Source organism: Callospermophilus lateralis, chromosome X (genome assembly GCF_048772815.1).
Source record: "Callospermophilus lateralis isolate mCalLat2 chromosome X, mCalLat2.hap1, whole genome shotgun sequence".
NCBI lineage: Eukaryota > Metazoa > Chordata > Mammalia > Rodentia > Sciuridae > Callospermophilus > Callospermophilus lateralis.
Genome location: NC_135325.1, coordinates 51,790,542 through 51,814,534, shown reverse-complemented (window position 1 = coordinate 51,814,534; position 23,993 = coordinate 51,790,542). Strand labels below are relative to the sequence as shown.

Sequence of the window (23,993 nt, the reverse complement as noted above, 5' to 3'; positions counted from 1 at the left end):
TTTTAGAATCATTACTGTGGGGAGGATGATAGAAAGTGAGCAAGAAGCTAGGCATGGTGTTGCACACTTGTAATCACAATAACTCAGGAGGCCAAGACAGGAGAATCAAAGTTTGAGGCTAGCCTCAGTGACAACATGTCTCAAAATTTTAAAAATAAAATTAAAAAGGGGCTAGAGATGTAGCTCAGTGGTAGAGCACCCCTGGGTTCAATCCCCAGTACTGTAAAATACAAAAATAAAAGATTAAAAAAGAAGAAGAAAAAGAAACAAAAAAAGAAAGTCAACAAAAGTCAGTATTATTCACTGCCTAGCTTAAAAAAACCATAATTTTAGAAGATCCAATAAGTATGGCTTCATAAAATTTCCCAACAATGTTCCAGCAGGGCTGGGGCTGTAAATGGTGGAGCCCTTGCCTAGCATGTATGAGGCACTGGGTTCGATTCTAGCACCACATAAAAATAAATAAAATAAAGATATTATGTCCATCTACAACTAAAATCATATTTAAAAAAAACAACAATAATGTCCAAGCAGCTCAAAGGAAGGAATGTAAAAAGCAGACAATAAAAATTAACAAAGGCCAGACATTGGCTTGGTGCAAATATAAAAGCTTTACAGACTGTGTATATTTTCACCTTTTTGCCTATACTAGTACATGGGAGAGTATTCCCCACATGTGGAGAGTATTCAAGCAATGTCTCCTAAATTTAAGACAGGAAGGATGCAAGTGAGAAATACACTAACAGTAACCAATAAGGTTACCTTGGACATACTCAAAATAAACTTTGGCTTCAATACCAATTGGGCCTTAAATGATAGTTGCACACAGAGTCTATGCTATTAAGATACACCTGGTCTCCCGCTTTCCTATTCTACTCACTCCTAACAACATTTGAACTCCCAATTATAGGTTCAGTCCTACACTAAGCTCTAGTTCCAAACTTGACGCTTGTTAGAATAGATTTAAGAAGTACTCCTTAGGGTTGGGTATGGGGCTCAGTGGCAACATGCTTACCTTACAGGCACAAGGCCCTGGGCTCAATCCCTAATAGCACAAAAAATAAATAAAAATGTACTTGCTTCAAGTCTGGGAACATTGTCAACCTGTATTCCTCTGCTGGCAATTTTATCTCAGTATAGCTCTTTATGCAGGTATTCTATACCAGTTCCTTTAGTAATGGAGCCCTAGCTTATTCCTCCTGGTTCATCTATAAACAATGCCATGCCTCAAATATCTGAGTATTGCCTCTGAGTCCAGATCTCAGTTCAAGTCTGTTGCCTGCTGTGTGATGCCAACTACGAGTGTGTCTGGCTTATGAACTATTTCCAACACTTAATTTTCTCTCATTTGTCATGTTCTGCTTATCTGCCCATTATGATACCCTGCTTGGCCAAGTAGAAAGCAACTATGCCTTGCTTATCTATATAAATTCAGAGCCTAGCCAAGGATCTAGTATTGTGCTTTTTTTCCCTATCTTGACTAGCTGATTTGGATATCTTCCTGAAAGATGGTCTACAGTTTAATGCATTCCCTACATGGCATTTCTACCTTTGGGTCCAGGTTCTTCCCAATCTATCTGGCCTAATGTGTCACAAATTATGAAAGTTATAAAATTTGAGTATCATCTTCTTTTCAGGTCTTAAAGCAAATAGTAGGCAATTATTGTTCTGACACAGTTAAATGATACTATGAAGAAATACGATAAATTAAGTAACATTTCAACTTCTTTTCTGGGCAATGAATTCATGACATATAAACTAAATAGTAAATATTATTTTAAAAGAAAATCTAAAGTATTTAATCTTTCAAAGAAAATCTAAAATATTTAATCTTTCAACAATAAACAGACCTTCAAAGAAAATGTCTGCAATCACTATCGTTAATCATATATCTCCCCTAAACCTGACATTAAAATTTGAAAGGCAACAAAAAACATTCATATTTCATTGAGTTCACACTTGTCCTTCTAGCTTTTTGTTCCTGCAAGAGCCAATACCCCTATTATGTGCATACTATATGATAACCCAAAGGAAGAAATGTCCCAATCACTATTGAAAGCACTGATGGCTTTATCTTTAAAAAGCTTTTATCTTTTTTATATTCTAGAATTTTGTCTTACTAAGGAGTCAATTACTAAATGTTTTCTAAAGTGGTTAGAAAAGCAAGAGACAATAACCCCAAAGTGAAAGAATGGCTTCTTGTACTTTCTTTCAATGAATGTTTAAGAAAAAGAAAGATATTAAAATTTAATCTGCTTCCTAGTACAATATTGCAGATGATTAGTAGCAGATAACTTCAGAGGTTTGGATGACATATTACCTTTCAGAATAGGGTGGAAAAAGTAAACAGTAACTAATGAAACTAACAGTCTTTCAAATTCTTTCTCCTTTTGGAAAATCCCATTTAATGTTTACAACGCACAAATCAAGAAAATGTCAATTTGACCTTGTTCTATATGAAGGAACGCTCAAACATCCTATACAGCTGAGAAGTTATAACACCACATGTCTCTGCTACTGTATATAAGAACATTTGCTGCCTCTGAAAATAGATAAATCAAAGGACCTTATCAAGTTGTTTCAAATGCAGGTAACAGGAAGCCATATTCCTCTGCAGCTTGGCTAAATCCAGATCTAGCTGACCAAATCCATAAAACGTCAGAGAATAATAGTACCATTGTAGGGCATCAGCATAATTTTGGACCTAAAGTTTAAAAAAGAAAAAATAAAATCACAGATATATCTTTACATTTGACCCTAATTTTCCCAATTCATCTCTATAAGCAAACAAAAATGATACTAGTTTCTTTTTTAGGCAACCAAAACGCAAACACTTTCTAAAAATTTTTAAGTTTGTTCTATTTTATTTTTCCCACACATTAGAGATTTTAGGGGCTGTAGGTATAGTTCAGTAAGAGAGAACATGATTAGCATGCACAAGGTTCAATGTATAAAACTGAAAAAAAGGTATTTCACATAAAAAATAAAAAAGCCTAAGATAGTGAATCACCCCCAGAAAATTCACAATTTTAAAAGGTATTAAAACAATGAAAAAAATTTTAAGAGAATATCCATAAATCACCATGCTAATACAGCCATTTTCATTATTTTATATTCCATTTAACTTTATCCTTTTGTGTACTTAAAGTTATAATCATAGCTTATATACAATTTCATGATCTATTTTTTCCATTTAAGTTTGTTTTATACATAATAAACTGTATTGTTATGTAGTTTCACAGTTAATTTAAGGGATATATAACATTTAATATAATTAATATATCATAATTTTCTTATTTTCATAATGTTGGACATTTAATGAGTTTCCAGGTTTTTCACTATTATAATAAATGCTGCTGTGCTTTTATACAAAACTTTTTTTCTTTTGAGTTCACTTTAAATTTTTCAGTGGTAATAACCTATTAAGAAAAATCTAATGGGTTGAGGCCATAGTTAAGTGGAACAACATTTGCCTAGCATACTCAAGGCCTTGGGTTCGGTCCTCAGCACTCCATTTAAGAAACAAACTTAGGGGAGTAGGTCACCATTTCCAACAGCTAAAGAATGGCCTCTTAATTTTAAGAAAGAAAAATCTGTTACAATGATGGTGGAATGTGATGGACATAATTATCCAAAGTACATGTATGAAGACATGAATTGGTGTGAACATACTTTATATATAAACAGAGATATGAAAAGTTGTGCTCTATATGTGTAATGAGAATTGTAATGCATTCTGCTGTCATGTATTTAAAAAATAAAATCAATTAAAAAAAAGAAAAAGAAAGAAAGAAAAATCTAATAGAAATAGTCTGTATTTTTATACCTTTATTTTATTTATTGATTTTTTAAAATGTGGTGTTGAGGATTGGACCCAGTGCTTCACATGTGCTAGGCAAGCGCTCTACCACTGAGCTACAACACCAGCCCTGGATTTTTTTTTTTTTAAATCTCAGAAAACTTAGATCACTTATGAACACCAAGGTAAGGTAAATGAGTCCCCTCTACATTATCAAGAATGTTCATAGTTTTCAGTTAAGGACATGAATCATTAGGTCCTTTAAGGAATAAATGCCCTTTTCAAGTAGAAACCCCTGTGTTGAGCAGGTAAAACACTACCTTTCTTTTTCAGGGTTGAAAGTGAAGGCTAAAAAAAAAAAATCATTCATCAAGACTAGAAAATGAGGGGAAAGACAAAGAATCAATAGGAAAAGGGGAATTCTAAAGTGGTTTTTCATATTCTCAGTATAGAAATAAATAAAGGCCCTCTAAAAGAGAAAAAGAATACCATTTTATTTTGCAGAAATTATGTGTAAGTCCTAGGTCACTACATGCTCTTATAAGGGATTCTGTTTCCTTGTCTTAGGTGTACAATTCCTTGTTTCTTAAACTTTGTTCCCCGTTTTTATGGATCAATAGTTCTTTTCTTTTTATCACTCAAAAGCATTTAAAATATACGGAGGGCTGGGGATGTAGCTCAAGCGGTAGCGCGCTCGCCTGGCATGCGCGGGGCGCTGGGTTCGATCCTTAGCACCACATAAAAATAAAATAAAGATGTTGTGTCCACCAAAAACTAAAAAATAAATATGAAAAAATAAAATAAAATATATGGATATGGGCTTGGGATATAGCTCAGTTGATAGAGTGCTTGCCTCCCATGTACAAGGCTCTGGGTTCAATCCCCAGCATTTCAAAAAAAAAAAAAAATACATGGATATACCACGGTTTGCATATTCACATTATCAATATCCAAATTTTTTTCATCTCACAAAATTGAAACTCTGGGAGTCAGGGATATAATTTATTTGTAGAGTGCATGTGTAGCATTCATGAGGCTCTGGGTTCCATTGCCAGCATCAGGAAAAAAAAGTAAACAATAATTCCTTCTTTCTTCCTCCCCCAATCCCCTTGCAACCACCATTGTACTTTGTCTCTCTGAGTTTTACTACTATAGATACGTCTACAAGTGGAATCATACCTTATTTGTCTTTTTGTGTCTGGCTTATTTCAGTTAGCATAGTGTCCTTATGGTTTAAGCATGTATCAGAATTCATCAATATTTTAAGGCTGGATAATATTCCACTGGCTATATATTCCAAATTTTGTTTATCCATTTATCTGTTGATGGAACTTGATTGTTTCCATCTTGTGAATAATGTGAACAGTTCTGCTGTCAGTATGGGTGTACAAATATCCCAAGATTGTGCTTTATCTGGGCACAGAGATGCACACCTGTAATCCCAGCTATTTGGAAGGTTGAGACAGGAGGACTCCAAGTTTGAAGCCAGTCTGGGCAATTCGGTAAGATCCTGTCTCAAAATACAAAAAAAGTCTGGGGATATAGCTCAGTGATAGAATGCTTACCTAGCATGTGCCAGGCCCTGGGTTCAATCCCCAGTATGGAAAAAAAAGTTGTGCTTTTAATTCTTTTTGACATATTTTCCATAGTGACTACACCATTTTACATTTCCACCAACTGTTTCATTTTTAAACAATGTTTGCCATCAGGTATAGAATTCTAAGTTGCCAAGGTTTTCTTTCATTATTTACAAAAAATTTAAATTTTTTTTAGTTGTAGTTGGACACAATACCTTTATTTTATCTATTTATTTTTATGTGGTGCTGAGGATCAAATCCAATGTCTTGCACATGCTAGGTGAGTGTTCTACCGCTGAGCCCCAGCCCCAGCCCCCGCCCCTTCTTTCATTATTTTAAAGATATTGCTCAACTGAGTTCTTGCTTGCATTGATGTTCTTCTTAATTTTTTATTAATTTATTTATTTTTAATTAGGTATATATGTAGGCAGAATGCATTTTGATAATAATTGCAGCACAATTTTTCATTTCTCTGTGCAGTCATACGTGTACCTAGGGTAATGATGTTCATCTCATTCCACCTTCTATATGTAGGGTATAATTTTTCTTGGCTACTCTTACAATATTTTCTGTCACTGGTTTTAAGCAATTTGATCATTATGTGCCTTGGTGTAGTTTTATTTTCCTTACATGTGGAGTTTGTTAAGATTCTTGACTCTGTGGGTTTAGATTTTTCGGTCACTGTTTCTTCAAATACTTTTCTCTCCCTCTTCATTTGAAAATTCCAATTACTCATATATTTGGCTACCTCATGTTACTGATACTCTTTTAAGGTTTTTATTTTCTGTGTATTTCGTTTGGGTCACTTCTTTGCTATTACTTCAAGTTCACCAATCTTATTCTACAATGTCTCATCAGATGTTAATACTATCTGATATTAATTTCATCCTAAAAATTAAATTTTCATCTCTAGAAGTTTGGTTTGGGTAGTTTTATATATTCTATGCCTCTGCTTAGCTTTCTAAATGTATGGAATATAATCATAAGAAATATTTTAATGTCCCTTTCTATTAATTCTAATCTTCTATGTCATATGTGGGTCAGTTTCAATTGATTGCTTACTGTTTTCACTATAGATTGTGTTCCTTGCCTCTTTGTGTGCTTGGCTATTTTACGGGATGCCAAACGTTGTGAACTTTACCTTTCTGGATGTTCTGTATAGCTTTAAAAATTCTCAAAGTCTGCTGTAGGAAGCAATTAAATTCTTTGGGATCAATCTGATCCTTTCACAACGCACTTAAATTATTTTTTTTTAAGTTGGGTTGGAGCAGGGCTCAGTGAGGTATTAATTATTCCCTACTACTGAGGCAAGACTCTTCTCAGTTCTCTATCCAGTGCCCCATGAATTAGAGATTTTCCAGTCTGAGTGGTAAGAACAGGTTCTAGTGGTCTGGGGAGGTAGTTCAGCGGTATATCACTTATGTAGCATGCAAAAGGCTCCAGGTTTCATCCCCAGCACCACAAAAACAAATCAAAAAAAAAAAAAAAAAAGGGCTCTATGCCCAGATGTATGTGAGTGCCAGGTACTTATCCTCTTAATATTTTAGATGGTTACACCCTCTATTAAACACTGGAGGAGGACCTTCTTAAGACTGGGATTTTTTTTAATAAAAAAATTTGTACTTATAAATGGTAAGAATGCCTTTATTTATTTTTACATGGTGCTAAGGATCGAACCCAGTGCCTCACACATGCCAGGCAAGCACTCTGCCACTGAGCTACAGCCCCAGTCCTCTCTCTTTTTTGCTACTTGGGATTGAACTTAGGGGTACTCCACCTCAAAGCCACATCCCCAGCCCTATTTTATATTTTATTTAGAGACAGAATCTCACTGAATTGCTTAGAACCTCACTTTTGCTGAGGCTGGCTTTGAACTCACAATTCTCCTGTCTCAGCCTCCTGAGCTGCTGGGATTACAGGTGTACACCTCCATGCCCAGCTGGGATTCTCTCTCTCTCTCTCTCTCTCTCTCTCTCTCTCTCTCTCTCTCTCTCTTTTGCTATGCACCCCTCTCTGATTCTCTGTACTATGAACTTTAGATGACTAGATCTCCCTAGATTCTCAGTATTATCTCCCCAAATAAGGATGCCTGGAAGGTTACAATTCAGTTCCCTTTCCCAAGTTATAGCCTGGAAACTAAAGGCAGTAAGTTATACATTTGTAGTATTCATCATGTTTCCTATTTCCCAGGGATCATTCTTCACTGCCTGATCATCAGTATCATTAATTTTTTTCATTTCATGTCTTGTATTTTTTTTTTTGGAAGGGTATTGTTCAAGCAGGGACATAACTGTTCTCTATTACCACATATTGGTTGGAGGTAGAAGCATACCATAGCTTCCTTCCTTCCTTCCTTCCTTCCTTCCTTCCCTCCCTCCCTCCCTCCTTCCTTCCTTCCTTCCTTCCTTCCTTCCTTCCTTCCTTCCTGAGCTACTGATCAAACCTTGGGCCTTGCTCATGCTAGGAAGGCATTCTGCCACTGAGCTGCATCCTCAGTTCAAACTTTTTATAAAGTATGTGCCATTTTATTTACATATGCAAATATACAAATACACAAGAAGATTACAAGGAATATATAACATTTTAAGAATGACCAGGATTATGAGTGATTGTTCTTTGCTTTAAAAATCAATGTATCTCCACATGTGTATAATATGTCAAAATACTCTCATCATGTATATCTAAAAAGAACACATTTTTAAAAAAAGAAAAAAAATCAATGTATCTTTAGTTTCAAATTTCTCTTCAGGAAACCTGGATTGTTTCATAAAGTTTTTCTTTTTTTCATCTCTCTCTTAATTTTTCATCTCTCTCTTAAAATGCTTTTAAGTATGAGGCCAAGTAGGTATTTATGGAGCTGTCAACTCCATAAATACCTACTTGGCCTCATACTTTTTTTTTTAAAAGGATTTTTTTAAGAGAGAGTGAGAAAGAGAGAGGGAGAGAGAGAGAGAGAATTTTTTTAATATTTATTTTTTAGTTTTCGGCAGACACAACATCTTTGTTTGTATGTGGTGCTGAGGATCGAACCCGGGCCACACACACGCCAGGCGAGCGTGCTACCACTTGAGCCACATCCCCAGCCCCCTCATACTTTTTTTAAGGTAACAAAATTCCTCTTTCTTGTCCCTCATATTAAAATAAATTACATTCCTGGATTTTAATATCAGTGATGTCATTTTGCTATACTACAATTCTCAATGGAAATGAATCATGTCTTCCATTTTTTAAATATTTATTTTTTAGTTATAGGTGGACACAATATATTTTATTTGTATGTGGTGTCAAGGATCAAACCCAGTGCCTCATGCATGCTAGGCAAATGCTCTACCTCTGAGCCATGTCTTCCATTTTTGAATAAACTTTTTGTACAATGCCCACTAGCACTCCACACTGAATATTTAGTAAATAGATAGTATTTAAAAAGAGAGAAACTATTAAGGAATTTGATGCCCTATGATTCTTATAGTGAACAAAGTTTTATTTGTTGCAGTGGAGAGAGAATGAAAATAATGTACTCCCAAACCTCAAAACTTCTGGCAGCTTTGTTCCACAGAATGTTTTGTAACCAGCCTACTAATTCTGTTGTCAGTTGACTTCCTGTTTGGTGACCTGAAAAACACAAAAACAAAAACCCCCTAAGTTCTGAAAGCAAGAATTTAGATCTATTACATTAAACAAAGAGTTCTAACTATACTCAAAGCCTATAATCTTTACGTAATGGCTATAAAAACAATCAAATTCAGACAGGTTTTCATCATCAATTTTAGGTTTACCACCAAAATTGATTATATAATGCAATCAGAGTTTTCTAGAACCACAGTAATTCTCCCATCAGTCTGTGATAGATTTCCAGCCTAGTCTCTTTTAAACTTATTTTCCATGTTCCAAATTAGATCATCATTTGGTACCTTAACAAGGTTATTGTGAATGAGCAGACAGCAATGCCAGAAATCATTAATAAGAAGTGTTTATATCATTATGTACTAAATAGATCAGATCAAGTTCACAAGAAAGGCCAATTATACCTTTAAGCCTTGGTAAAATACTTTAAGACCACACTTACAAATAAACTTTATTAGGTTAAATTGTAACTTGTGCCTGATTATTTCTGGTGTAGACATTTACAGGGTTCAAATACATCAGCACATTAAGGTAAAGTTTAAACTATAATAGAATTCTATACCACTTTTCTTCTGTCCCTTTGGCACAAAACATCAATTTCTACAAAATTTTTTATTAGAACGCTAAGAATCTCTGATTCCCTAGCCGAGTCAGCAAATGTAGTTTGTGGCATGACTTAATTAAAAATAGTCACAAGAGTGTAAATGGTTACCTGATGTATCCACTTAAAACACCATAATACTTTGATTTATAAGTGTATAATTTGATATTACAACAAAATATTTCCTAAGTGGAATTTTAGAAAGATGAGTTGTTCTGTAATAGCAAGTTTTCTAGTTAACTAACAGTTTACTTTTTTAAATATAAAATATTGTCATTTAAAAAGTCTAAATCTTTTCATGAAAGTTCTTAAATTTTCTAAAAATTAAAGATACTTCCTATTTTATAAGCAAAATTTAATATTTTCTTTACCATTCAATAAGGTCAACAACACTTAAAACTATTGTATTTTATTGCATCATTAATACCTCACAGTAAGCTAGTCATAAACACATACTGAAAGGGATCAAAACATAAGTATACCCAAGCTTAAGTAAACTGATGTTAAATATCTAAATAAACCTATTTGTCAATAATAAATCATTTAATTTCTGTTGAATTAAATCCAAAACATTTTTGTCATGAACATCTACAGTCAATAATTTCTCTCCTGGGTTGGGGTTTGTGGCTCAAAGGTAGAGTGCTAGCCTAGCATGTGTGAGGCACTGGGTTGGATCCTCAGCACCACATAAATATAAAAATGCAAGATATTGTGACCACCTATAAGTAAAAAATAAGTATTTAAAAAATAAATATTTTTAAAAATATAAATACATGTGTGTATATATATCACATTGATGATTTTGAGAGTTATTGCATAGTACAAATTACTATATTTTTAAAAATATTTGGGGCTGGGGATATAGATCAATGATAGAGCACTTGCCCAGCACACCTGAATCTATGTTTTAAAATTTTTGTAGGTTTTTTTTCCTCCCTTACCTGTGTATTTCTCTGCATACCTTTTCTCTGTTTGTAATATGCTATGAATAAAACCAGATAATAAAAGGTTATCAAAATCAGATCTAAAAATAACTAAATCCTTAGTGAAGGTCTAGAAAGAGGGTGTCATCACTAAAATATGGTTCATAGAATCTAGTCAAATGATTTCCTTTTAAAAATATTAATCACTTTGCTTTCATAAAAACATGATGCATATAAGAATTTAAGCAATATGGCAAAGTATAAATAGAAGAAAGCAATACATTAAGTGTCACTAGTCAGAATAAACCTGTGTTAAAGTTTAGTGACTATCTCTATACATGTATAGAGTTGGAAGGGTGAGGTAAGGGAGAGAATTTTTTAAGAAAGGGATCATATCATCTGTGTTCTTTAAGGTATAGAGATTCTATAGAGTGGAGAAGGGTTTGAGGACTACTAAGCAAATTTAGCTCTTTATCTCTGTAACTAGAAAAACTAATCTACTTTATCTGGGGTAGGGTTCATATAAAATTACATCACAAAGGAATACTGCTATTAAATAGAAGTCTAACAACCTGGAATTTTATTCATAATCCTCATTTTATAGTAGAACAAAACAAGGTCCAGAGATATTGCCTTGCCCAAAAGCACACATCTAATTTGATAGCAAGGTTGAAACATGAAAATAGGCTTGTAATCTCACAATTTTCCACTCCATGTGAGCTTTAAGATCAGAAGTTTAGAGGCTAGGGTTGTGGCTCAGTGGTAGGGTGCATGTGTGAGGCACTGGGTTCGATTCTCAGCACCACATATAAATAAGTAAATAAAGGTCCATCAGCAACTAATAATTTTTTTAAAGAAATCAGAAGTTTATTTATTTTTGATGTTGTTTTGTTATTTTTGCCTACATTATCATTCTAGCTCATCAAATTTGTGAAATCTACATAGGTAAGGTGTTACTGTTAAAGAATATTAGGGAGAAAAAAAGAAGTACAAGAAATCTATTGACTTCAGGATTTTTTTTTTTAAAAGAGAGAGTGAGAGAGGGGGAGAGAGAGAGAGAATTTTTAATATTTATTTTTTATTTATCGGCGGACACAACATCTTTGTTTTGTATGTGGTGCTGAGGATCGAACCCGGGCCGCACGCACGCCAGGCGAGCGCGCTACCGCTTGAGCCACATCCCCAGCCCTGACTTCAGGATTTTGCTATTGCTCTGACAACTATCTTAGAATTATATGCAGATTAACACCTTTCTAAAACACTTGCAGAAATCCTACTGACCCATAATGATTTCTTCAATCTTCTCCTTCGCAAGCAATTCTTCTTTCCTTTGTAAAAGCATGTCGATGTGGAACAATACAGCTTTCCCAATATTTTCTGATGACTTAAAATGTTCACAGATAGTCTTCAGGAAATGAAATCCAACAGATTCTCTGTTCAAAAAGATATAATTTTAAGCGATGTCAACAGAAGAACTAACATTTATTTCAGCATAAACAAAATAAGCCAGATAAAAGTATATCTGACTGTAATCCCAGTGGCTCGGGAGGCTGAGACAGAAGTATCGCGGGTTCAAAGCTAGCCTCAGCAACAGCGAGGCACTAAGCAACTCAGTGAGACCCTGTCTCTAAATAAAATACAAAATAGGGCTGGGGATGGGGCTCAGTGGTCAAGTGCCCTCAGTTCAATCCCCAGTACCAAAAACATAAGTATATCCAAGCTTAAGTAAACTGATGTTAAACATCTAAATAAACCTATTTGTCAATAATAAATCATTTAATTTCAGTTGAATTAAGTCCAAAATATTTTTGTCATGAACATCTACAGTCAATAATTTCTCTCCTGGGTTGGGGTTTGTGGCTCAAAGGTAGAGCGCTCGCCTAGCATGTGTGAGGCACTGGGTTTGATCCTCAGCACCACATAAATATAAAAATGAAAGATATTGTTACCACCTATAAGTAAAAATTAAATATTTAAAAAATAATAATTTCTCTCCTAATCTCTAATCTATGCCTTCTCCTGGAAATGATGCCAATTTTTAAAAACTGGTAACTGAGATCTAGTAAAGTTGCATGAACTGACATGAGAAATTTACCAGTTCCTTTCACCAATGACTCTTTTTGTTTGATTACCAAAAAATACACCAGTATTTTAAAAATGCCAATAGTGCTGGGGCTGGGGTTGTGACTCAATAGCAGCACACTTGCCTAGCATGTATGAGGCACTGGGTTCGATCTTCAGCACCACATATAAATAAATAAATAAATAAATGGTACATCAACAACTAAAAAATATTTTTTAAAAATGCCAACAGTGCATAGACTGGAAGACTTAATGTTGTTAGAATGTCAATAATTCCAAGGTTATCTACAGATTTAGTCAATCTCTATTAAAATACTAATGACGTTTTTGAGGAAATTAAAATATCCGTCTCCATCCTAAAATTCATATGGGATCTCAAGGAACCCTGTATAACCAAAACGATCTTAAAAAAGGAAGTTGGAAGATTCATGTTTTCTGATTAAAAAGCTACAGTAATCAAAATGTATGTAACTGGTCTAAAATAAATCCAAATCCAAAAACAGACCAATGAAATGGAATAGAAAACCTAGATATAAACCTTTATATAAATGGTCAAATGATTTTTGACAAAGGTGTAGAGTCCATTCAATGGTGAAGGGACTGTCCTTTTCCACAGGGAAAACTGAATTTTCACATGCAAAAGAACGATATTGGACTTTTACCATAACTCATGTATAAAAATTAACCCAAAATGGATTCAGAAGCTAAATGTGAGTACTAAAATAATTGTCTCTGGTTGCAGAAGTAATTGATCCTACATGTAGAAAACCCTGAAGAATCTACTAAATAGGAGGCAGGAGGATTGCAAGTTCAAAATCAGCCTCAGCAACTTAGCAAGACCCTGTATCAAAATAAAACATAACAAGTGGGGAATGTGGCTCAATGGTTAAGGATCCCTAGATTTAATTCCCTGTACTCCTGTACTCCCTACCCCCAAAAAATAATCCACCAAAAAGTGGTGAGAATAAACAAATCCAGTGAAGTTTCAGGATACAAAATCAACATAAAAAAATCAGTAGCATTTCTTATATTACAATGAAATATCCAACAAGGAAATCAAGAAAACAACTCAATTTATTCTATTGTGAAAAAAATATGCAATACTTAAGAATAAATTTAAAGAAAGATCTGTAAGCCATAAATTATAAGACAATGATAAAAGAAATAGAAGATGACAGAAATAAGTGGAAATATATTCTGTGATCCTGGATTAGAAGAATTAATGTTGCTAAAATGTTTATACCACTTAAAGTAATCTATAGATTCAAGGTAATCCCTATCAAAACTCCAATAGCATTTCTCACTAAAATAGAGAAAACAATGCTAAAATCCACATGGAACCACAAAAGAACCTAAATAACCAAAGACGTCTTAAAAACAAAGAACAAAGTTGGAAGCGGCACATTTTCTGATTTTAAATTATACTACAAACCTATAGTAATCATAATAACAGGGTATTGGCATAAAACAGACACATAGATAAATGGAACATAATTGAGAGCCCACAAGAAAACTTAGACATAATATACAATCAACTATTTTTTGACAAGGGCACACAGAACACAGTGAAAAAAGTACAGTCTCTTCAAAAAATGGTGTTTGGAAAACAAGACATCCACATGCAAAACAATGAAAATGGACCCTTATTGTACAACACACACAAAAATCAACCTAACATATGTAGAAGACATATGTAGAAGTGTAATAATTGAAACAATAAAACTCTCAGAATAATAAAATAGGTCACAAGCTCCTTGACATTGCTCTTGGCAATGATTTTTTTTTTTTAGATAGGACACCAAAAGCACAGGCAACAAAAGCAGAAATAAATGGAACTACATAAACCTAAAAAGTTTCTGCAGAGCAAAGGAAGCAATCAACAAAATGAAACCAACAACACACAAAACAGGAGAAAATATTTGCAAACCATATATCCAATGAGAGATTAATATCTAAAATATATACAACTCTATAGCAAAACTCCCATAACCTTCAACCAACAATAAAAATTAATAAAAATAAAAATTAAAAAAAAAACTCCCATAACCTAGTTTAAAAAGGGCAAAAGACCTGAACAGACTTTTTTTTTCAATGAAGACATACAAATGATGATCATATATATGAAAATGTGCCCGGCATCTCTAATCATCAGGGAAATGCAAATCAAAACCACAATGAAATATCATTTCACAGTGTTAATGGATATTATTTAAAAAAGGCAAAAGATAGCAAGTGTTCATGAGGATATGGGGAAAAGGGAACCATTATATATTGTTGGTGAAAATATAAATTGTTAAAGCCATTAGGGAAGATAGTATAGAAATACCTCAAAAAATTAAAAATAGAACTGCCAGCAATCCCACTTCTGGGTATATATTCAAAGAAAGTAAAATTATATCTAAAGAGATATATGTACTCCCCTGTTCATTGCAGCTTTATTCATAATAGTCAACATATGTAAACAACCAAAATGTCCATTAATGGATGAATGTTAACACAAGGTGTATTTACATATAAAACAGAATATTGTTCATCCTTAAAAACAAGGAAACTCTCTCACTTGTAATGACATGGATGAACCTGGAGGAAATTATGTTAAATAAAGTAAGTCAGACACAGAAAGATGATTACTGTATGACTTCACCTCTATGTGGAATCTAACAAAATCTAACTCATAGAAACAGAGAATAGAATAGTGGTTACCAGGATGGGGGATGTTGGTCAAAGGGTACTCACTTTCAATGACAAGATGAATAAGTTCTGGAGACCTAATGTATAGCATTGTAACTATAGTTAATAATAATTTTTACTTGAAATTTGCTAAGATGGTAGATCTTAAGTATTTTCACCCCCAAAAAGGTAACTATGTGAGGTATGGATATGTTAATTAGCTTGATTGTGATAATTATTTTACAATGTACATATATATCAAAATATCACATTGTTGGCCTTGAATATGTAAAATATCAATTATATACTTCAATAAAATTTTTAAATGATCTTGTTTACAAAATACTGAAAGGTGTTTCTGATTCAATACTAAGAAAACAACTATTAAAAATGAGCAAAAGAGGGCCAGAGTTATAGCTCAGTTGAGTGCTTGCCTCTCATGTGTGAAGCAGTGGGTTCGATTCTCAGCACTGCATATAAATAAGTAAATAAGATAAAGGTCCATCAACAACTAAAAATATTTTTAAAAGATCTGGAAAATAATTTCACAAAAAGGAACACATGAATGACAAGCTTATGAAAAATGTTCAACATTATTAGCCATTATAAAATGCTGATTAAGGCCAAAATGTGATATAATTCCACCTATTAAATGAGAAGGGGCTAACAATATTCAATTTGTGCCAGAATACAGAGGAACTGGAACTCTCATATATTGCTGGTTGAAATGTGAAATAAAAAGTTATAACTATTTTGAAAAAAGAGTTTGGCAATTTCTTGAAAAGTTAAACATATACTTCACCATCTAGACTAGCCATTTCATTTCTAGGTCTTTACCAAGGCAAATGAAAGCACATGTACATAAAGATATGCACCTGGATGGTCATAGCAGCTTTATTGAATTGTCCCAAACTGGAAACCATCAAAATGTCCACAAGCAGGTGAATAGATAAACAAATTGTGGCATATCGGTCACAGAATACTTCACAGAATAAAAAAAAAAAATGAACAATAGCTACATGCAACAACATGAAGGGACCTCAAGAAATTATGGACAGAAGCCAGAATGAACAAGAATCAGTGGCATATACCTAAAATTCCAGCTACTTGGAGGCTGAGGCAGAAGGATTACAAATTTGAAGCCAGTCTGGGCAACTTAACAAGACTCCTTCTCAAAATAAAATTTAAAAAATCAGGTGGGGTGGGGCTGCAGTTGTAGTTTAGCAGTAGAGCGCTTGCCTAGCATGTGTGAGGCACGGGTTCAATCCTCAGCACTACTTAATAATAATAATTACTAAATAAATAAAATATTATAATAAGTGATATCCCCTTTTCCTACACACACACATACATATACAAGCGAGCAGGGGAGGGGGAGTAGCTCAATGGTAGAACACTTGCCTAGTATGTTCAAGGTCTTGGATTCAATCACCAGTACGGGGGTAGGTGGAGAAAGAAGTCAGACTAAAATGAATAATGCTGTATTTCATTTATATAAAATTCTAGAAAATACAAACAATGTATAGTGGCATTTCTTGATTAATAGTTGTCCAATGAAGGAGAGATAAAAAGGCTATTAATAGTCACAAGGAACTTTTGGAGTTGATAAATGTTTATTATCCTGATTTTGATAATGGGTTCATAAGCATGTGTGTGTGTGTGTGTGTGTGTGTGTGTACACATGCACGTTGTGTATGTATAGTCAAAACTTCTTGAATTGTATACTTATTCCAAATATATGCACTGGATTGTAGCTTTAATAAAATTGTTTATTTTTTATCCCAATACTGGGATTGAACCCAGAGGTACTCTACCACTGAGCTATATTCTGGGCCCTTTATTTATTTTTTCCATATTTTTGTAGGTACAGGGTAGTTTTGATTTGTATTTCCCTAACTGCTAATAATGTTGAATATTTTTCATGTATTTGTTGGCCATTTGTATTTCTTTTGAGAAATATCTATTAGTTCATTTGCCTATTAATTAATTGGGTTATGGGGGGGTGGTAGTTTTTGAGTTCTTTATATATTCTGGATATTAATTCTCTGTCAGAAGAGTAGCTAGGCAAAGATTTTCTCCCATTCTATAGGTTCTCTCTTCACATTCTTAATTGTTTCCTTTGTTCTGCAGAAACTTTTAAATTTGGTGTCATTCTATTTATTAACTCTTGGCATTCATTCCTGAGTTTTAGGGGTCCTAATGAGAAAGTTGTTGCCTGAGCCTCTATGCTGGAGTGTTGACCCTACATTTTCTTCTAGGAGTTATATAGTTTCTGGTCTAATTCCTAGGTCTTTGATCCATTTTTGAATTGACTTTTGTGCAGGATGGGAGATAAGGATCTAGTCTCATTCTTCTACTATGGATAATAAGTTTCCTAGCACCATTTGTTTAAAAGGCTGTCTTTTCTCCAATGGATGATTTTGACACCTTTGTCAAGGATCAGGTGACTGTAGATGTATGGACTTCTCTCTGTCTTCTCTTCTGTATCAGTGGTCTATGTTTGTGTGTGGTGTGTGTGGTGTGTGTGTGTGTGTGTGTGTGTGTGTGTGTGTGTGTATGTGCTAGTACCATGCAGTTTCTGTTACTATAGCTCAGTAGTATAATTTCTTTGGCTATTCTTGGTCTTTTATTCTTCAAAATGAATTTTAGGATTGTCTTTTCTAGTTCTGCATAGAATGCTATTGGTATTTTTGATGAGGATTGCACTGAATATGTATTTTTGGTCTTGATAGTATGACTGTTTAAACAATATTAATCTGCCTATCTATAAACATGGAGGGGAGGTCTTTCCATCTTCTTGTGTTTCCTTCAATTTCTTTCTTCAATGTTCTATACTTTTCATTCTATAATGAAAGGTCCTTTACCTTCTTGGTTAGATTTATTGCTAGGGTGTTTTTATCGGGTTATTGTAAATGGAATTGTTTGCCTGATTCTTTCTTAGTAAATTCATTATTGATGCATAAGAAAGCTATTGATATTTGTATGTTGATTTTGTAACCTGATATTTTGCTGAATTTGTTTATTAGTTCTAGCAGTCTTCTGGTGGAATTTTTTGGATCTTCTAAGTATAGTATCACACCATCTATAAACAATGGTTATTTGACTTCTTTCTTTTCTATTTGTATCCCTTTGATTTCCTTCTCTTGCCTAATTGCTCTAGCTAAGCCAATTTCTAATTTTAAGACAGTTTCACTAAGTTGCTGAGGCTGACCTCAAACCTGAAATTCTCCTGCCTCAGCCTCTGAGTAGCTGGGATTATAGACATGTGTCATTGTACTTGGCCAATAAAGTTGTTTTTTGAAAATAACAAAATAAAGGAGAATTGGGTATTTCTTGGCATGATTCCTAAAAGAGGGGAGTGAAGGCAACTAGAATGGTCATTATGAACTTAGCTCTATCTTGTGTAGAGAATCTTTCATATGGATATTGCTCTAAAACAATGTTGCATCTCTAAGGAATGTACCAAATAATCACTTCCAGGTTATATCAGAATTTCTGCTCCTTGGGATTAGTTTCATAGAAAATAAAGGGTATGTTTGCCAATTACAGCAAATTGTTTAAATTTATTATTTGTTAGAAATATAGGGCATATAATTGATTCCTTAATGGAATAAGAACTATAATTCTTATAGTAGTGGTAGACATATAGATATCACTGAGCTTCTGGTTTGATAATAATGGTCATTTTTCCATTTCAGAATTTGTACATATAAATAATTCATACATATACAGAAAATTCATACATAAAAGGCATCTTTGCACTGAATCCTAATTTTAGTCTATAGCTGAAAGACCTGACTCTGGTTGCAATTATTTGCTTTATAGTTTTTAAAAAACACACTTCAGTATATAGCTGGTTAATCTGCCATTATGAAGTTCCTAAAAGTTTTAAAAGCAACTGAGGCCTTGTATTATTTTTCGTCTGTTGCTACAAATAATTACCACAAACTTAGTCCTTAAAACAACACATTTTAGGGGCTGGGGTTGTGGCTCAGTGGTAGAGCACTTGCCTTGCATGCATGAGGCACTTGGTTCAATCCTTGGCACCGCATAAAAATAAAATTGTTATTATGTCCACCTACAATTAAAACAAATATTTAAAAAAAAAGATTTAAAAAACATATTTTAATTATTTCACATTTCTGTGAGTCAGAAATCCATGAAAAGCTCAAATGGGAATTGTGGTTAGAGTCTCATAAATCCAAAGTCTAGGAATTGCTTTCTAATATGGAGAATGTAGGGGAGAATCCACTACTAGGTTCAGTCAGGCCATTGTCAGAATTTAGCTCGATGAGGTTCTGGGCCTGAGGCCTCATTTCCTTGCTGGTTGTTGACTGGTATATTTTCTCAACACCTAGAGGCCACCAGCATTCCTTGGCTCATGGTTCACTATATCTTCAGAGTCAGCAATGGTGTGTTAAGTACTTATTATATTTTAAATAGTTCTGATTGCCCTTCTGTATTCTTTCTTAAAATTATATATAACTTATAACTTGTAGATGAACACACAGTATGATTATTTATTTTTATATGGTGCTGAAGATCAAACCCAGTGCCTCACACATGTGAAGCAAGTGCTTTACCACTGAGCTACAGCTCAACCCGCTTCTGCATTCTTAAGGGCTCATATGATTATGTTCATGTGATTATAACAGGCCCACCCAGATAATTCAGGATAATCTCACTATTTTAAATTTAACTGATAAGTAACTTTATATTCGCAAAGTCCCTTTTGCTATATAAGGTAATATATTCACAGTCCCAGAGATTAGAGATTACATTGTAGAAGCTCATTAGGGGACATTATTCTGCTTATCAAAGGCCCCAAAGTCAAATGACTGTCTGAGAGCCCATGGTCATTTAGTTAATAGCAAGAACACATCCCTCTATACCACCCAGTACTTCTTCCTGATATATATGCATAGCACACGTCACATTGTATTTTTAAATATATTTTTAGATGTAGATGAACACAATACCTTTATTTCATTCATTTATTTTTATGTGGTGCTGAGGATTGAACCCAGTGCTTCACATGTGCTAGGCAAACACTCTACCACTGAGCTACAACCTCCTCCCCTGTTACATTGTATTTTAATAAACCATTCCTTTAAGGCTGGGGATATAAATCGATTGGTAGAGCACTTGCCTCGCATACACAAGGCCCTGGTTTCAATCACCAGCACCATATACACACACATAAAAAAATCATTCCTTCAATGCCTGTAAATGGGCTCAGTGTTAGTAAAAATTGTCCTTCAATTTACTCTTAGCCAAAGCACAAAAGTGATGCTGATAAAACTATTAAAGAAGCTAAAGACAGCATCTTGATTGTGTCCACGACAGACTACTAATCTCATGTAAAATAATGAATGTGAATTTCATTCTGAAGGCATACAGCTCAACTTGGGAAATTAATTCTAATGTTTTTTCAAAAGTAAAAACAGCTAAATTCTATTGACTATCATGTTTGAGGAATTTTATATCAATTAATTTATTTAATCTGCAGGCAATCCCAATAGGTAAATACAATTAGTGTATAGTAAACTGAAGCATATATATGGTTTAAACAATTTACATGAGATTAAGCACCTGCAAAGTGGAGGAACTGGGACTTGAATCCATGTAATCTGACTCTAGAATTCACATTATTAACCATCAATCTATGCTAGATGAACATGCAAATTAAAAACAGAATGAGCTCACTTATTTACCTCAAAAGTAATAGAATAAATATATAAGAATAAACTACAGTTGGAAAATATATTTTCAGTGGCCAAAAACTTTGAAGGGTTTCTGTAAATACAAGCAATTAGACTGTTGGAAAATCAGTGATGGAAATACTGAAGCCCACAGAAACAAAAAGGGGTAGTATTAGATAATAGCTAGCCCCCTCAAAAAATATCCTAAGAAAACCCACAAAGTGGGAAATCAGAACAATTGATGATCGTCTTCAAGGAACTAGTCCAATTCCCTGTTATGTGCATAAGGATTAGAGCCCGCTGAAATTTGATCCCATGTTCTACTATCAAATACCATTCTAAATGATATAAAGGATCAGTTATGGGGGTCCTTCCAGCGTAAGCATAAGATTCAGGGAGATTGAAGACTTGAATAAAAGGACCATGAGAGAAGAAAATCAGCACAGTAGTGAAAATCCTCATCTGGCAAGAGAATACATTTCCTACTTCCCACATCAAAGTGGTGGTAGGGGATTAGTGTTCCTAGCCCACTGTAATGGCTGACTTCTAAATCTGTCCTCCCAATGAATTACGTATGCTTCCTAGTATTCACAACCTTGTATAGTTCTTTCCCCTTGAATCTGTACTGATTCTGTGACTTAATTTGAACACTGCATGACTTCTGATGCTAAGACATAAGAAGTCTTATAGCTTCTTCCTGGGCTCTTGGAACTCTAGGTAAAGATAACCATAAGAAGTCCAACTACCTTGATAATGCCGTGCTGTGAGGAATTATTATTAGACAAACAAAGAGAAAGATGCCTGAATAGCCTCCAGCTGTTCTAACCATTCCCAGATTAGGCCACAGGCATGGGAGTGAAGAAAATATATTAAATACTCAGCACAGCTAAGCTTTTAGAATCAAAAAGTTTAGAATCTGAAGTTCAGATGACTCTAGCAGTAGCCCTTATCTGACTGCAACCCTATGAGATCCCAAACAACAACCACCCAAGTTGAACACAATAAATCTATAGAACTATGACACAATAATAAATTAGTGACTCATAACACTAAGTTTTAGAAAAGTGCCTGGCACAAAGCAAGCCTCAAATAATTGATAGCTATTATAAAGATGATGAAAGTTCCTACTAAGCCCAATATTCAAAACCATTATTTTTCTCAATCCTCATTCTTTACTGTTCAAATAAATTCTATACATGCATTTTATATTATTTACTACCAGCTCTTCCTGGACTCTGTATCATCTCGTGTCTGTTGCTACCTATCTATGTTCTTCTTCTGCCTTCCTGTTCCCACTCCCACCCATAACCAATTATAAATCCTTAGTCTTCCTTCATTATGTCTTTCACTTGTTTCTCCTTTTTCATTTCCTATTCTGGAATCTCTGAGAATATGATGCCTTATTTGTATAGTTTACAACAGGAGTTTATTTGTATAGCTTATGGCTTCATTGTGGACATGTTGAAAAAAAGATAGTTCCTCAAGATAGTGAGTAATTTGCCAGCCTACTAACCCATCTTAGTAGATGGGTAAGAAAACAAAAACTGCAAGAGGCAGTTAGCCAACTCAAAACAATATTAATTTAATGCCAAATATGTAGTCATGAGATTCAATGATTTTGTCTTCATAAATCATCCACTAATTAGTCCCTCGTTGGTGATAGAAAAATATTCTATTGGTTTCATAATTATGAGCCAGTATTTCCCATTAGGCTGTAAGCTCTTTGAAACCAGGGACAGTATATTATTTAATCTCTGTGTTTTCACTGCCCAGCAACAAAATGGTATTTTACTGTAGAAACTCAGATGTGGAAAAAATGAATTTCTACTACTATCAACTTAGTTCAGGCTCTGATCACTTCATATTGAGCTACTTGCAACAACTCTTAATTAATTTCCCTACTCTTAACTGTCCCTCTCGTTTTCTTACATATTATTGCTATTAGCATAATAGCATGTCACTATCCTATATGAAAACTTTCAATAGGTCCCCCTTTGCCTACATCACAGTCTTTTAACCTGATATCAACTCTGATGTATACTAATAGCTTTATGTTTGATTAAACTCTTTATATAAAATCTAAGCTACAGCCTCTTTGATCTATTAATCATCATATTCTGAATAGACCATGTTGTTCCCATACCTACTTATGCTAAAGCCCATCCTACAAATGTCCAAACTTCTCCTTTCCATTTACTTAAATCCTACCCCACCTTCACAGTCTAGATCAAGTCACACCTTCATAGAAGCCTCTATGATGTTACCAGTCCATAATGGCAAGGTCTTTTCTTGCATTGCCTTGATTGCTTTCTTTACAAATACCTCTTTCTGGAAAGCAAGATTTATAAGTTTCCTGAAAGCAGTGCCTATGTCTTCCACATGGTGCCCTTTGCTTAAAAGATGCTAAATATTTTTTAAATACCTTTAGTTATAGATGGCACAATACTTTTATTTTATTTATTTATTTTTAATGTGGTGCTGAGGATCAAACCCAGTGCCTCAAACACACTAGGTAAGCGCTCTAACACTGAACTACAGCCTCAGTCCCTAAAATATGCTAAATATTTTATTGGACAAAATTATTGTACCCAAACCTACCTTGTGCTCAGTCTGACCTTCCTGCCAAAAATTCCTAGTCCTTTACCTATGCAAATCTAATCCATTTCTAAATTCATATCTCTTCAATAAAGCATTTTCTGATTAATAGTAATCTTTTACTCTCTCCTCTAAATTTATATAGTTTATCCCCTATACTATACATTTCTCAAATCTTGCATTTTATTGTTAGTTAATTGATCAAACATATATGTTTAATTTACCATAGCATGCTGTAATTTCATTAAGAGGAATGTCTATTTCACATGTTCCTGTTTATCTACAATCAAAACTCAAACAAAATGTCATACTATGTACATTTTCATTGATAAAATAAGCTTCAATGTACCAAATGTGCTAAGGAAAATTGAACTCTAAAGAAATCAATCATTTAAAAATCCAACTCCTCTTCCCATATCA

General features: G+C 34.0%; 1 protein-coding gene across 2 annotated transcripts in view; it reads right to left on the bottom strand.

Annotated features, from left to right (window-relative positions):
* Tex11 (testis expressed 11) overlaps window positions 1–23,993 on the bottom strand; it is a 285,555-nt gene that overhangs the window by 122,217 nt on the left and 139,345 nt on the right. For both annotated transcript variants that reach the window (XM_077106381.1, XM_077106382.1), the window contains 3 exons: window positions 11,806–11,957; window positions 8,903–8,988; window positions 2,567–2,704 (listed from right to left, as the gene is read on the bottom strand). In XM_077106381.1, coding sequence (XP_076962496.1) covers window positions 2,567–2,704; window positions 8,903–8,988; window positions 11,806–11,957 — 376 coding nt within the window. The remainder of the gene's footprint in view (window positions 1–2,566; window positions 2,705–8,902; window positions 8,989–11,805; window positions 11,958–23,993) is intronic.